Here is a 15,322-nt window from a genome sequence, read left to right on the forward strand (position 1 = left end):
AGCAGTTTATTCCCAGTGAGGCGAAACCTTTATTTTTCTCAGGATAGTTTATCGCTCTCAGGAAAATTCTCCTGTGTGCTGTTATAAGTTGGTATGCCATCCTGTGATGCATCCAGTACACTATGTAGAAAAGTGGTAAAAAATAGCTCACCAAATAGTTCCTAAGTGGCCAGGCAGGCAGGACTGATTAACCATGCAAGATTTCTGTGAATCTTCAAGATAGAAACTGCACCAGTGCTAATGGCACATCCACACATGTGCAATAACACTAAGTGCAATAATCTTTTCTGGCATCGTTGTATTTTTACTCAGTTGTATATAGCATTTGTATTCTATTTTTATCTTATTGTATATTTTATTCTATTTTATTCTACTGTATATAGTATTTTATTTTATTCTGTACAGTTGTGTACTGTATTTATTCTTATTGTATTCTAATTTTTGCTTCATAACTTTTGCACTGTCCACTTCCTGCTGTGACAAAACAAATTTCCCACGTGTGGGACTAATAAAGGTTATCTTATCTTATCTTAAAACATCTACAGCTCCTCAAATGGCCACTTGACACTCCAAAAGCAAGTCAGACTCCCATGTTAAAGCATCTAGCTTGAGTAAAAATGAAGTTAAAATTTTTGTACAACTAGAAACAAAAGTATGTGGAGCCAATAGCCATTGGCTGTCAAGGCTTGAGTTACTGAACTGGACCTTCTAACTGTGTGGTGGCGTGTTGGTGACTTTTGGAGAATTTCTTATATAACTGTTTCTGGATTGCATCACTTTAAAAAAAAAAAAGGTGATGTAATCCAGAAATCGAGAATTCGTGAATTTAAGGTAAAAATTTGCATTGCACTTTTTTAAGCTTTATTACCGCTTGGCAAGTAGTAAGTGAGTGTTTGCAGACATGTCAGTTTTTTTCAATGCAAACTACAGGCAACTGTGACAGTCTGCTCGTGACCAAAGCAAATACAAGGAGGTTTTTGATACAGCAACGTCTTTGCAGACAATTTCAGCAACCCGCAGGAAATACTTGGCAATCGGTCAGGGATTACAGATTTTTCCCTAGCAACTAGTGATTATATCACATCCTGTTTGGCAGACAACTCTTGGGTTATTTGTTTATGACATCACATGAGAAACTTTTATAGGACCATCAGTCTTTTTGTAAGTGCTTTCACCACCAGTTAAGCCTTCAGATAGATTGCTTTTTCTGAATACATTTTCAGACACAGACGTTGTTTACTGTTTATAGCCAGAAACCAGAAGCCGATGTCATGGTGGTTACGACTTTTATACATATATGCAGCTTATACTGGTAACCCACCTATCTACCTTCTTTTAATGTTTAGCAGGGAGAGGTTCTTGCAGTCTGTGATTTCTTTGTTTCATCGATGCTCAGTAACAAATTGAGCTTTTACACCATCCTGGTTTAATCTCTGTAGGCTTTCTAATTCATGTTTAAAGTTAGTCCCAGTGCTATTGTGACATATTCAGTTTTAATGATTGTTTTGTGTTCAGGCTGTGTGGGGAGAAGTGGGCTGCATTTGTACGTAGATGTTCCAGTAAATCTGACTGTGGTGGTGGTAAGACAGGAAATCCTTGATTCACACAAATAGGAAGTTATTGAAACCTATCAGCTAATGCAGAGCTTTAGTCAATACAAAGCATCCTCACATACTATGCCCTCTTCTGTTTAAGATAGGTCAGTGTGACATGGAGAGCCATGGTGATGGCATTCTCTCTGGATCTATAAGCTTTGTAGGCTTACGCTACACAGGGGTAGAGGAAGGGTGGATATGTTCTTTAATGCCAAGCACTTTGACATGATGGGTTTCTGAGCCACTAGTCAGTTAGACATCTGATGCTCATAATATACCTCATCTCATGTTGTTTTTGGTATTGTTGTTAATATTGTTGCTGTGCTTATTGTTGCATATCAACATAACCTATACTGTTTTTTTCTATACATATATTAAAATTACACTGTGGTTGAAGCATCTCGTAACTGTTTTGTGTGTCTATAGCTTCAAATTAATAACTACAAATGGATTTATAACCACCAGTGTTAGGTCCATATATTTATAGATCAGCTACATTTAACAAGCTATTCTAAAAATCACAAATATTCTCATTATTGACTATACTCTTTTGATGGGTACTGAAAACGAGCTTTCATATCTGTTTGATGTTATGTTTGTGTGTCCTCTGTGCAAAAATGGGAGAAGAGAATGGAAAAAATTGCTCACAAAAAGCGTGCCCTCCTCCTCCACCACCTCCTCCACCTCCTGTGCATCATCTCTGTCATTTTCTATTTCCACTCTATTTGTCACCCTTTTTCGTCTTTCATTCTCAACTTGTGCTTCACCCTTCACCCTCTCTCACATCTCTGTCTTCATCTTTCTAGTTTTCCCACCTTTTTTCAGCCCTCTGGAGAGAACATCCTACAGGTTGCTGCACTTACTGCCTGCCGTTTGGAATGCTAATGTGGTCGGCTGATGTGTGACACAGTGACCAGAGTGAAGATAGCTTGAAAGGAGGAGAGAATTGGGGAGTAGTAGGGAGGGAAATGAGAAAGCCAGAGTGAAAGCGAGAGAGCATAGGACCTCCGGGTTTTCAGGGGAGGGAGGGGAAGGTGAATAACAGAGCAGTAGAGGGGAGGGATGGAGGGATGTGACGTGAGCGAGCGGGAGTATGGAAACTGATCATTGCAGGCAGAGCAGCGCTGGATGATTTTACTCTCCCTCATCCTCTCTCTCTCTCGCTCTCTCTCTCTCACCACCCCACATCCCCTGTGATGCTGCTCTGACCAGACTCTGCCTCAGAGAAAAACAAACACTAACCCATCCACATACTCATACACTGACAGGAAGCAGAGAGGGCTGCTGCTGCTCCTTCCTTCCTCTTTTTCTTACACAGATACACACTCTTCCACTCCATCTAATTGCACAACACCCACCTTGCCTTGCAGCTAAGAGAAGATCAAGAGGAGGGCACGGCAGGAATGTGAGTGAGGAGCTGCATCTGAAAACGCCTGCCCAAAAGGACTCCTCCCTCATCTGTCTTGGTGATTAACTCCAGATCTGCAGCAGGTGAGCGAGGCATGTTGAATTCTCATCTGATTCCCTGTGTTGCATGTCGCAGTGGCCACTACCTACTGATTCTCTGTGTCAAAGCATTAGTGGTGTCTGAGCTAAGATCTTCTCCAAGTCGTGTGTAACACATGGTTCTACATGTTATCTCCTCACTGCACTACTAACTGATAATGAAGCTTATCTGATAACATTTGCAGAGCTGGGTTTTGTTCAGAGGATGCCAGCTGAGTGTTTTTGTGGGGATGCACTGCAGTCAGGCAACGCCGAAAAGGAGGATGATTACAGTGCAGTGCGAAGCAGGAACGTACTGCACACACCAGTACTATATTTGAGATTGTATCTCTGTGCTGGAATTAGACTCAGTGGAGATCTGATATAAACAACAAGATTTCCCATCAGCTCCTTTTCTTTTTTTTGCTGCCTGTGCAAAACATTAAGAAAGACAGTGCAGAGCGTTTCTAGTTTAAGCTCCAGAGGCAGATCAAAGTTTATGTGAGGGAGGCTGATTCCCACGCACGCAGTGTGTTAAGGCAGCAGCACCGGTGGCTTCATATTGTGTTGCTTTATCTTGGCTATATAGTGCATATAATAATAAAGACACTCAATTAAGTATATAGGCTTGATTTAGCCTATCACCTCTTCAGAGTAACTGTGGCACAAGCTTTCTGAACATTCATTCACATGCGTATTTACACACACACACACACACACACACACACACACACACACACACACACACACACACACACACACACACACACACACACGATCTTAGATATGATTTCAAACTAAAGTACACAAATTCATACCTCATACCAAGCACATTATTGTATATTAAATATACACAAGCGTACAAACACACACACACAGTTATTCTCCACATGAATGAACACTTGTTGATCCAGATTTTCAGTTCCCAGTTATTGGGTCAAATGCTTCACAGGCAATGTGAAACACACGCGCACATACACACACCCACACAGATGCCTGAGTGACACCTACAGAAACATCCAACTGCATCCACATTCGTTCCACAAAAATAAAAGGGAAAGCAAGGTCATGTGGATCTGAACAGCAGAGCTGTGATTTTGGCTGAATTGGTACTACTTCAGAGATGTGTTTGCATTGCGTGGCAATTCAGTATTTACTTTAATTAAAGGGCAAAAATCAGCGAGGCATGTTATCCATTCTCTGATACGATATCTAATCCTTAATACTCTCCTGTCAAACCTGAAATTAATGTTTGAACACCTTTGTTTTACATGTGATTGATGTTCTGTGTTTTGCCTTTGCTAAGTGGAGCACAATGCTTTACATCAGCCACAGAGTCTGACACGTTTTGTTTGACATCATGCTTTAAAAGCTGTTATAATGCAGACAAAAGTACTGGTGAAGCACAAACATTGACGCTACTTAATTTACCTCCAGTGAAACCCTGGATGTTGGACTCTGCTCAAAAATGGAAGTACCTGCCTACAAAAACCCATTTAGCCTGAACTTGATCACGTTGTCTTCATAGCAACCACTCAGGATGATGTTTTGAAGCAGCACCAAGGCGGATCTCTAATCTTTTAATGTCCAAATTAGGATTTTTTTTTTAAATACAAGGATCCCTCCACTTGTTGCAGACATTTCGTGATGTAACCATTTAAGCAAAACAGATGAGCTGACTTTAGATTCAGGGCTTATTTTCTTTCCTGCAGCGCTGCACATACAATCACACCCATGGTCGAATTATGTATTTTTATAACTGGCTTTATTTTTTGTAATCTCTTTATTGAAATGCATATTCCAAGTACAAGGACCAAAACCACCAAAGCAACGATAGGCAGGAATATACTGCAATATTTGAGTTGTGACATTATGTATAACACAAATATTACACTTCCTGGGTTGATAGTTTTTAATTTTCATAAATTGAATTGTGAATACATGGGACTAGATATCACTTGTTTGTTTTTTAGTGTTGGGACTTGTTTCTATGTATAAAAAGATCACATTTTTTAGTGTATTTTGTACCAACATGTCTTAAACTTTAAATTATTCATCCTGCTCTGGCTAACAAACACGAATCTCAATGCTTGAAACACCAAGATCCAGCAGAGGAAGAGGGACATTTTAGTTGAGATGGCAGCTGCAGAAGGAGGAACAGGCAGGAAGAAAAAATGTGCTCTGATTATCAGAGGAAAAATAATGTATCTATTTCTTTATTGCTTTAAAATGTGCCAGCAAATGTTTGCTTTCTCCAGCTAATTGGAGAATATATGTAATCCTGTTGTGTCTTATTCAGCAACAAAGCTGTTGCGTCTTACCAGCTTTGCTTTTTGTACTGACATTATGTAAAGAAAAGATGTCTGTGGGGGTGAATCGGGCTGATTTTGATGTCTTGTTGTGTTCCAGTGTGAGACTCCCTGCTGTGTGTTGCTGCACGGGGAATGCACGGTGGATATAGAGACGTGGCCTGAACACAATGAGCAGCCAGGACAAATGGGTCACACTGACCCCAGCTGAATTCGCCTTGCTACAGGAATACACTCAGTGTGAGTAGAGGAGGTACTCTCAGTTTGCATCTGACTGTGTTAAGGAAGCTGTGCTTTTTCTTCAGGGACAATAAGAGGTGACATTACACAGTCTGGTTGATATCTGTGTCCTTAAACTGCAGCCTAAAATGTATATTGTATACAAAAGTTGGACTTGCAACTGGTGTCTTCTAGTCTTACTGACCATTCAAAGTACTTTCACAGCGCAAACCACTTTATCTGCCTTACATAAGTGTCCAATTTAGAGTCACCAATCAATCTAACATGCATGTATTTAGAATACCAGGAACAGGGAGAAGTCAAAACTGCACACAGGATTGACCACAGCACAGGAATACAGCTTCAAGGTCTGAAAAGACAAACCAGTGCCTTAAACCTGGAATCTTTCTAATGGCCAGCAGGAAGATGACTCCTCTAGTTCCAAAAAAGAAGCTTGGTCATATGGAAGTCTATAGGACAATGACTGTTTGTCATCCTCGATGCCTCAGTAATTCTGAGCTCAGTCATTAGTTGCATGTGTTAATAAATACAACATGAATTTTGTAAATCCCAGTTAGAGCCAAAAAGGAAGAAAAACATGCAGAGCCCCTCTGTTTGTCAGTCAGATCAACCTTTTACTCATCACATCCAATTTCAACAGCAAAAATGCTCAGCCTTAATGTGTCACGACATGACAGTCTATGACCAGACTTCAGAACCATGGTAACCTCAGAAAATTTGCTTAGATTCTTCTGAAAGGATGAATTTTGTTTCATTATTTTTTTTTCTTTTCATAATCACAGTCTTGAGAGTCAATTATTACAAAGTATTTGTGATGATTTAACCTAACAGTAGGAGACTGGAACTTCAGTCTCTTGATCAAATGTTGGTAACTTGATATCTACTGTGTACTTTTTCCATGTTTTGTAGTAGAAATACACCAATATGCTTTCTTGGGAATGCTTAAAGCCAGATTCATTGTCTGGTTTGTGTCTGGTTTATTTAGTTCTTTGTCTAACCAGAGAGGGTTATGAGAATTAAACTAAGGGATAGGCAAAGGAGATGGACTTATGTGCAGTCTCACAAACACCGTGTCACCAAACAGTCATTATTATTCCCTCTCACCTTTTCTTCTGTTTTTCTTTAGCAAGCAGATTTGTTTACATCATACTACTCCTTATTAATTTTTTGTCCTGAAAGTATAAAGTTTTGTCTACATTCTGAGTGCAGGATTTAAGGTGAAAATCTATTTGGTGACATCTTAATAAACTGTAGATCACCTACAGGTTTAAGTTATATACACAGATCCATCTTTTAAACTAGTTTGTGTAAACTGTGTTTTCAGCCTACATTCGGACAGAAGTTAAATCAACAAGTTTCTTGATGTTCTGATCCAAACGATAAATAGTTGAAATGTTGAAGTCATGCACGGTGACTCCTCTGTGTGATACTGAGATCTAGAGTTGCCATTAAAACACTTCTCTGTTCAGGTCAGCATGAAACATGCTTCTCTGTAGATACGTCATGTATAATCAGAGGAGGATAGGAATATGAAAATGTTTCATTGTTTTGATTGAAGCTTAATGCTGACCTTGGTCTTTGAGCAGATGAGTGAAAACATTTATTGTGAAGAAGCAGAAAACTGCAATTGACTTTTCATCAGCAGATTTTTTTAAATAAAAGAGATACTTGGGATTAGATAACTGAGCCGGTAAGTATACACGGACATTTCCTGTAATTTCTCATCCCAGCATTCTGGAGAATATTGTTCTCTTACTGGGATCTATACAATAAGACTGGGCCTCATTCTGCACTTTATGCTTAGAAATGTTTTTCCTTACAGACAAAATGGATATGCATGCAAAATTACAGTTTCATGAAATGCATGCACCTCCCAGTTTTGTTTTTACCACCATGTTTGTCTTAGTGAACCAGAATCGTTTTAAATTGAAAAGCCTGCACTCTATATTTGGAATCAGCATGCTGTTACTGCCACATTTCGTTTACCTCAGGGTGTATCACAGGGAGAGCACTGAAACTGAGAAAAGCCCGATCACTCACTAGGCCAGTTTTAGTTATGGACAGAGTTGAGCTAATCCCACCCAAACCATCTTCCTGCACAGCCAATTGAAAAAAAAGCACAGAAAACACTTCTGATTGGAAAGACAGATTACAGCCCACCTCCAAAGTCTCCTATTGCACAGCCTTTAAATGCAATCAGTTAACACACAGAGGTGCTCTTCTCCCTTAGTTAACCCACGCACTTTAACATAAGGGTAGATCATCACATCATGTTTTTTTTTCTGCAGTTTGGAAAATGAGTATTTTGCTTCTGCTAAGTCCATAGGAGACTTTTCCATTAGTGCTTCTTTTCTCACAGGCTGCATGGCACTGAGACAGAGCCTACGACTGTGTGACTGCATTTACTTTTCCAGTAGATGTGTGTTGCGCATTTTATTCTTTTTATAAAAGGATATTTTTACTTGTGTACTACCCTGGCAGTGAATGAGCATCATAACAACAAGAAAATAAAAAAATAAATAAAAAAAATAAATAAAACAATCCTGAGAGAGGAGAACCCACCAATTGAACAAGGACTCAAATCAGCATCTACAGGTTACATGTCAGCTGTTATAACATCAGGTCTTTGTGTTGCCCTCCTATTATTTATGACATGGCAGGCTGGAATTGAAAGCAAAGCTTAGTCTGCAATAACTAAGGCAATGAATGTTTTGTTCCCTGAGTGGTTGAGGCCTTTAAAGATTAAAAAAAAAAAAGAAGGAAACCTGCTCTTGAGGAATATCACTTTTGTTGTTTAGAAATAAGGTTCTAATAGTAATTTACTCTACGTGCCTTTCATATTCAAGTAAATGTGTTTTGTAATGAATTTAAGTCACTCTTAGTTAGGTTCTAATTGGCAACAGGTCGACATAGTTTTCCTTATATAAAAAAGACGAGAATTTAACCTCTGCAACAACAAAAAAATGGCTATCCTGTTTGCTAACAGGCTGAAACATTAAAGCTGTTAGGATAAACATATCCTAGACTGATCCCTCCACAAAAAAGGAAATAGATGACGTATTCTGCTCGAACTCTCTGCTACAAAAGCAAAACAAATATGTTTAAGTATCTCCTCATTAACTCGTGTCACTGCTTTGTTTATTTAATTTTCTCCAATTCACACGTGAGTTTTGAGTTGAGGCAAGTTTTCACTTCGTCACTGGAAGTTCTTGGAAAGCTGGCAGGATTTCAGCATCATGCCTTCCGTAATCCTCCTCATAAATGGAAGCAAAACCCAGACGTTCCCGTGCACTACGCACAAACACATATTCTCTCCAGTAGCATCAAACCACCACGGTAACAACAACAGTGTGTCTGTTAATGTAAACTGCAGTGCAGTTAGAGTCGCTGTGGTTAACATCAGTTGTTCTAATTATATAATCTTGACGTTGTAATTGCCTGCTCTAACTTGTCTTGCTGATGTAGAAAACTGAAGCTGCTGAAGCGTTTAATCTTTGTGGCGAGCTATGATTGATTCATTTGCAGCCCAACAGTTGGCTTCCCTGCTCACCAGGCTGCGCTCTGGATTCCTGGAGTTTATGTTACGCTCCAACATGTTGACACATTTCATCATTTGAAATGGTACCAGGAATGGAAAATATGATGATACCTGGCATGCTGCAGGACGACGTGCACCACCCACGCATAGTTTTGGACAGACGCTGGAGATACGAACACCAGTCACAGTAAATCGTTTAAAGTGAGACAAATTATGGAACTAGCTGTGGAGAAGAATAGTTGTTACGTATTCAGTGTTTCTACAACCTAAGTGGTGTTTTTGTAGTGTCCTTGTGTAACGTCACAGTAGATGTTTCATATGTCAGTTATTTTCAGTCCCAAACAAGACATCTTTTAGTCATTTGAAACAATTTTTTATTTCATTTGCTCTTAGTTTGAATCTTAATAATTAATGCTTTCCATCTCTTTAGCTCTTGTACCAGCTTCTCACTTGGTTTAAAACAACATTGTTCTTCATTCTGTGAAACGCTCCTCTTCTTTTTGGCACATAGTGCATTATGGTGGGGTTTTTACGTGTTTTGCAAATATTTTGGGTTTGAATCATTCAAAATAGAAGAAAGGGGAGAAGGGAAGAAGTATAATAAAAAAAGAGACACATAGTGGTCATAATGGGCAATTATCTACACATGTGTGGAGGCACATGCACGTGGATGTGTGTGTGTGGAAGACAATTTCTGGATAATTATGTTTCAATGAGCTTGGGGCGATTCTTTGTGCCCTCTGCAGCTACAGGTTATTAAAATATCCCTTTATCTGAGCTATAACAATGGACATCACATCCCCTCGCCTTCCTTTTTAATCTCTACTTTTATCTCCCTTGTACTGCATCTCACCCTTCATTCTCATTAAAGTGAGGAGTTCACACTTTCATAACGATTTAATGGCCGTGTGCTGAGGCAGGCACCTAAGATCTGGCTCACAACAATTAAGAGCTTCTATCCATATAATAGATTTACTAATGCAAGTTATGTTGCAGTGAGCTGTTTAACAGAAGGGCAATTATTTACCAAAGAAGGTAAAAAAAAAATCCTCAGAGTGTTTATGAGCCTCAAAAACATTACATTTCTGTTCTGTTGTTCCTCATTATTGTGTGGCACAGAATGGTTAAATCATTATCCTGATAGAGAAAACACACTGTAATTCAGCTGTGCCTGCTGAATGTAACAGGCAGTGGATACATAATCACTCTGCTCGGTAATGGTTTTGCGTAGTTGGTGTGCTCATAAAGATGGTCAATAATGATGACACACAGTCAGTTCAGTGTGGGTTGTTTATTTCTAGTCTGTATTGGTAAAATGCGTCCTGAGAAAATCAAAGATCCAAAGCTATTAGTGCAGGAGGTGACAAATTGCTGTCGAGAGGGGAAGAGAGCTCAAATGCAAATGCAAATAGAGACAGAATACCTGCTATTATTAGCAATAACACATAGATTTTTGGACATGTCTTTTCTTCAGAATCTGCAGTGTGGTAAATAAGGTCCAAGCTCTTGTATAGTAACTGGTGGCTCTATAGCAGACTACATCTATTTAAGGTCTGATTCTCTGAAATACGTTTTTTTTCTATCAAATTCTTTTTATACAGGTTTATTCTTATTTGCTTTATTTCCCTTCCTTAACTGCAAGGCTAACCTCTCAACAGATCAGATGATTATAAATCTGGGGCATGCTGTTCGGTTTCATAAACAGCAGCATAACCTCAGCTTCCCGGGCTGCTGGATTTACCTCATAGCAGGTTGGGATTTTAGTTCTAGAAACATTTATTCAGCTCAAACACACAAGCAGACAAACATATGTTCACTGGACACTTCAGTTATGCCCTGTTGGAACTGGATTGGAGCCCATTTTACCTTGAGAACTGTTCTAATTATTCATGGTACAGATTCAACAAGGTGCTGGAAACATTCCTCAGACATTGGTGCATATCGGCATGATAACACCACACTATTGCTGCAAATCCTTGATGTAAATCTCCTGTTTCAGCACACCCTGAGCTGCTCTAGTAGATTAAGATCTGCTGACAATGTAGTGAACTCACCGTCAGGTTCCAGAAACCAGATTTTCACTTTGCAACATAGAAATGGTCAGCGCCAATACTCAGGTGGCCTGTGGTGTTTGTTGATGCTCCACTAGTACTAAGGGGCACAACGTGTTTTTACATTATTATTACACAACCACATTATTACATCACTACCACCAGTAACCACTGGTACCATTCATGCTGTCTTATTGTTTGCACCCAATTGTAACCCTACCATTCCAGTGGTGCAACAGAAATCAAGACAAAAAGTGAATTATGTGAATTATAACCGCAGCTTCATGTTTTTAAGCTAACAGAAGTGGCACTCAGTGTGGTCCTCTGCTGCTGTGACCTGCTTCAGTTTTTTTGATATGTTGTGCATCTAGAGATGGTCTTCTGCATTCCTTGGTTGTAACAAGTGGTTTTTTGAGTAAGGATTGCCTTGCTCGAAGCATGTCTGCTGATTCTCCTCTGACTTCTGACATCAACAAACCATTTTTGCACAGAGGGCTGCTATTTACTGGATAATTTCTTCTTTTTGGGCTCTTTATTGTAAACCGTAGGGATGGTTGTGTTGAAAACTCCCAGCAGATCAGCAGTTTCTAAAACACTCAGATCCACCACCTGATGCCAACAATCATGCTGTGCACAAAGTCCCTTAAATCATCTCTAGTCACCATTCTGATACTCAGTTTGAATTTCAGTAGGCCATCTTGACCAATGGCCAGTGCATATTTATCTGTTGGTGACGATGAAAAACAGTAATTAAACAGTAATTACTTATCAACATAAAAAATATCCCTCACAGGCCTTTTTCATTTGTATAAAGAGAGCAGAAAGATACCATACGTGAAGCACAAACTTAAACAAGCTTCTTAATGTAATTTGTAATGTGCACACACCAACTTGTGCTTAGAGAGAAATGTGAGAAAATTAACTTCACTAACATTAGAACCTGGTATCTGTGGTGCAGCAAATTGATTCAGCAGTAGGGCTCATAAACTCTCTGTAGCATGCAGTAATTATCACAGCAAATCTCTGCCTGATGAAGTTATTTTTGTCCAGTGCTGAGTGCTTAAACAGAGAGTGAAAATAATGAGCCACTGTGGTGATTTCAGTCTGTTTTTTAGTCACAGCAGTCTTTGGCATTTTGTCTCTTTCAGGGAAATGACAATAGTTATATCATTTTTGTGTGGTTCAATTCAGATTTTTAACTTTACATAATGTTTACATTTAATATTTACCCATATCGAGTTGTATTATCATGTAATATATGCTACACGCGACTGTGACCACAGTTAAAGTGGGCACACCTTCAGCTGTCTGTGTACGACTGCTTTTAGAGAGATAAATAGAGCAGATATACTGTATTCATATTCACATTTACTACATTCACCCACCTTGTCCCCCAACTGCCTATGCTGAGTCTGACTGTCACACATTAGTCTGCACTGGCTGTAACAATACCTGCATGCAGTAGCAGTGGCACATCTGTCACAGAAATGCTGCAGGTTGAATTGGTAGTGGAATTAAAATTATCCAGCAGAAAAAGAGCAGCAGAAGGATGAAATCACAGCTGCAGCTGAGGTCCGAGCAACAACCACACCGAGGCACCGCCTCAATCATCAATGCTAGACAAACATCTGCATCTCAGCCAGTGGGTGTATAGAGATTGGTTATTAATAAGTAATGAGCAGTAAATATTTGCTTAGTTTTCCCTTAACTTGAAAGATACAGTAATTTGGCTATACAAATACACCAGCTGTTCATATGGACTAGAAGGAATACAAAGGTTTTGGTATATTTAAATCCTGTACACTCTACCTCTAACAATAAAATTAGATCATACTGTATATAAAATATTCACACTTGTAGTTTTCTAGCTGTTAATTTGCTACAACTATAAACTGAGTGTTCAGGATTTATTTTTCCATGTCACGACAAAATATAGCGCTTACATCATAAATGAGAAGTATTTTTTAAAAATGCTAAAGATGTATCTACCAAAAATAAAAAATAAAAATGAAAATTATTCAGGGCTATTTTATTCTTCTGTCTGCCTTAGAAGTAGTACCTTATACAAGTTAAGTGTATTATGTTTGTGTATTATTTTATTTCAAGTGAATACTTTTTCCCAGAACTTGTAATTTACCACATTTTTTACATCTTAGGGGAATTAACCTGATGCATTTTCCTTTATCTAAGTACTAATTCACTTTGCAAGCAGCCTGCATATTTCATTAATGGTCCATCTCTTCCCTGCTGAAAATAGTTATTTGGTATTGTATTTGTTTTAGTATGTTATTGTGACCTTTACATGTGTTCACAATTCTGTTTTATCTAGTTGTTATCCCCGGTTGGTGTTTTCAACTCCTGCCCTGTATTTGAACTTGAGGTACTTTTACAAATGTCTGCCATGCCTGTTTACGTGTCCTGTTAAAGGCCATGGCTGGTTTGTAGTTGTACTAAATGTGGATGATATATTTAATGAAGCCCTGAATAATGGTTAATATACAAAATGATCTAAAAGATATTAAGTCAGGTTTCATTCATGGTCTGACCTTTACAGTTGGTAGAGCAGAATACATCTTCACAGGTCTGACTCACATATGGAGGTGTGTCTCCCTGTAGGCATCAAAATGCTGCATCCAAGTTAAATCAGCAATACTGAGTGCATGACGTGCATGCCTCTATAGCACTTACAGGTGCATCCACACCTGCATGGGTACAGAAAAAAATGACACCTACTGCAGATAGGGTAACTCCATGAACCCACATTTGTTTTTATAAATTAAAAACCAGAAAATGCAAAGTACTTTGAACTATATAATATAACTGAATTATGTAGATATCAATCATATATAAAACATAACACAAATAAAGCATGTCTGAATGTTTTCTCATAGACTCAACCAAGAAGCTGAAGGATGTGCTGCAGGAGTTCCATGGAGATGGTGTGTTGGCTAAATACAATCCAGAAGAGGTATGTTCAGTTTATACTGGATTATATAACACATAGTTTATAGTCTATTGACTCAGGAAATGCCAACAGCAAGCATATATCACACTTCAGCATTTCTTTCCGAAAACATGAGTAAGTGATTTAGAGAGATTTTAAACATGCATACATTTTAAAGATAAAACAATAATTAAGAACGCAACTAAAAAAAAAAATACTCAACTACTAATTGCTGCATCATAACAGTTCACAAATCTCTAATTCAATAACAGATAATCACAACTACATAACTGCATTTTCAAAATGTGTGTAAATATGTGATGTGCTTATTTTGTGCATTTTAAATGACATAACCATGTGATACTTCCATGAATATGTCGCGATTCTTTCTTTCTTCAATGCTGCGGAGTGTAGAAGCAGGAAATTCTCAGCCAGGTATCTGCTGTCTCTTCCTCTTGATTTATTTTTCATTTATTGTCTGTGTTTTTCTAGTTTCTCTAATCACTAAATAATTGAACTCTCTTAAGGATTGTAGAAACTTCTAGAGGCAATGCAACCTATTGCAGGAAAATATTAAACCCTTAAAGTGTTTACCACAATCTGGCAATAACCATGTGCGTGAGCAAAATGACATTAAAAAAATAGGCTCACTGTTGTATCTGTCTGAACACAACTTGCAAATTGATACAGCTAGCAAAACACAACAAAACAAAAACAGTTGTCATCAAAGCTGCATAAAAAGGCATCTGTATGTAGGCCACACATAGTGCAGTAAATAAAAGAAGCTAAAACCCAAAACAATTCAGACATAGCCAAGTACAAAAATGTGCAACATTTTGCAAAATATTGAAAACATGATACTGAAAATCCTCGGCATTTCACTCAAACCTGAATTCAACAACTAGCGCTCTTATTTTTATTTTGTTTTAGGAGATTGACTTCCAGGGCTTTAAGGTCTTTATGCAAACATTCCTGGAGAGTGAACTCCCTGAAGAGTTCTGTCAACACCTTTACATGTCGTTTAGCAACAAAGGACCCAAACCCAGTCCCTCATCTTCTGACAAACCTCGAGTCTCTGGTAAGTGTAGAAAAGAAATTCTTTCCCTAACATGCCCTCAGTTCATAAACACAGCATGTTGGTGTTTTATAGTCAGTGATGT

At 38.5% G+C, this 15,322-nt stretch overlaps 1 protein-coding gene across 1 annotated transcript in view; it reads left to right on the plus strand.

Moving 5' to 3' along the window:
- The first annotated feature begins 2,775 nt into the window (after positions 1–2,775).
- Positions 2,776–15,322, plus strand: part of dgkb (diacylglycerol kinase, beta) — an 84,353-nt gene continuing 71,806 nt past the window's right edge. The window contains exons 1-5 of the mRNA XM_026183769.2: positions 2,776–3,086; positions 5,490–5,629; positions 14,110–14,186; positions 14,577–14,597; positions 15,093–15,240. Of these exons, the coding sequence (XP_026039554.1) occupies positions 5,560–5,629; positions 14,110–14,186; positions 14,577–14,597; positions 15,093–15,240 (316 nt within the window). The 5' untranslated portion in view covers positions 2,776–3,086; positions 5,490–5,559. The remainder of the gene's footprint in view (positions 3,087–5,489; positions 5,630–14,109; positions 14,187–14,576; positions 14,598–15,092; positions 15,241–15,322) is intronic.

This window comes from Astatotilapia calliptera, chromosome 11, assembly GCF_964374335.1.
Source record: "Astatotilapia calliptera chromosome 11, fAstCal68.1, whole genome shotgun sequence".
NCBI lineage: Eukaryota > Metazoa > Chordata > Actinopteri > Cichliformes > Cichlidae > Astatotilapia > Astatotilapia calliptera.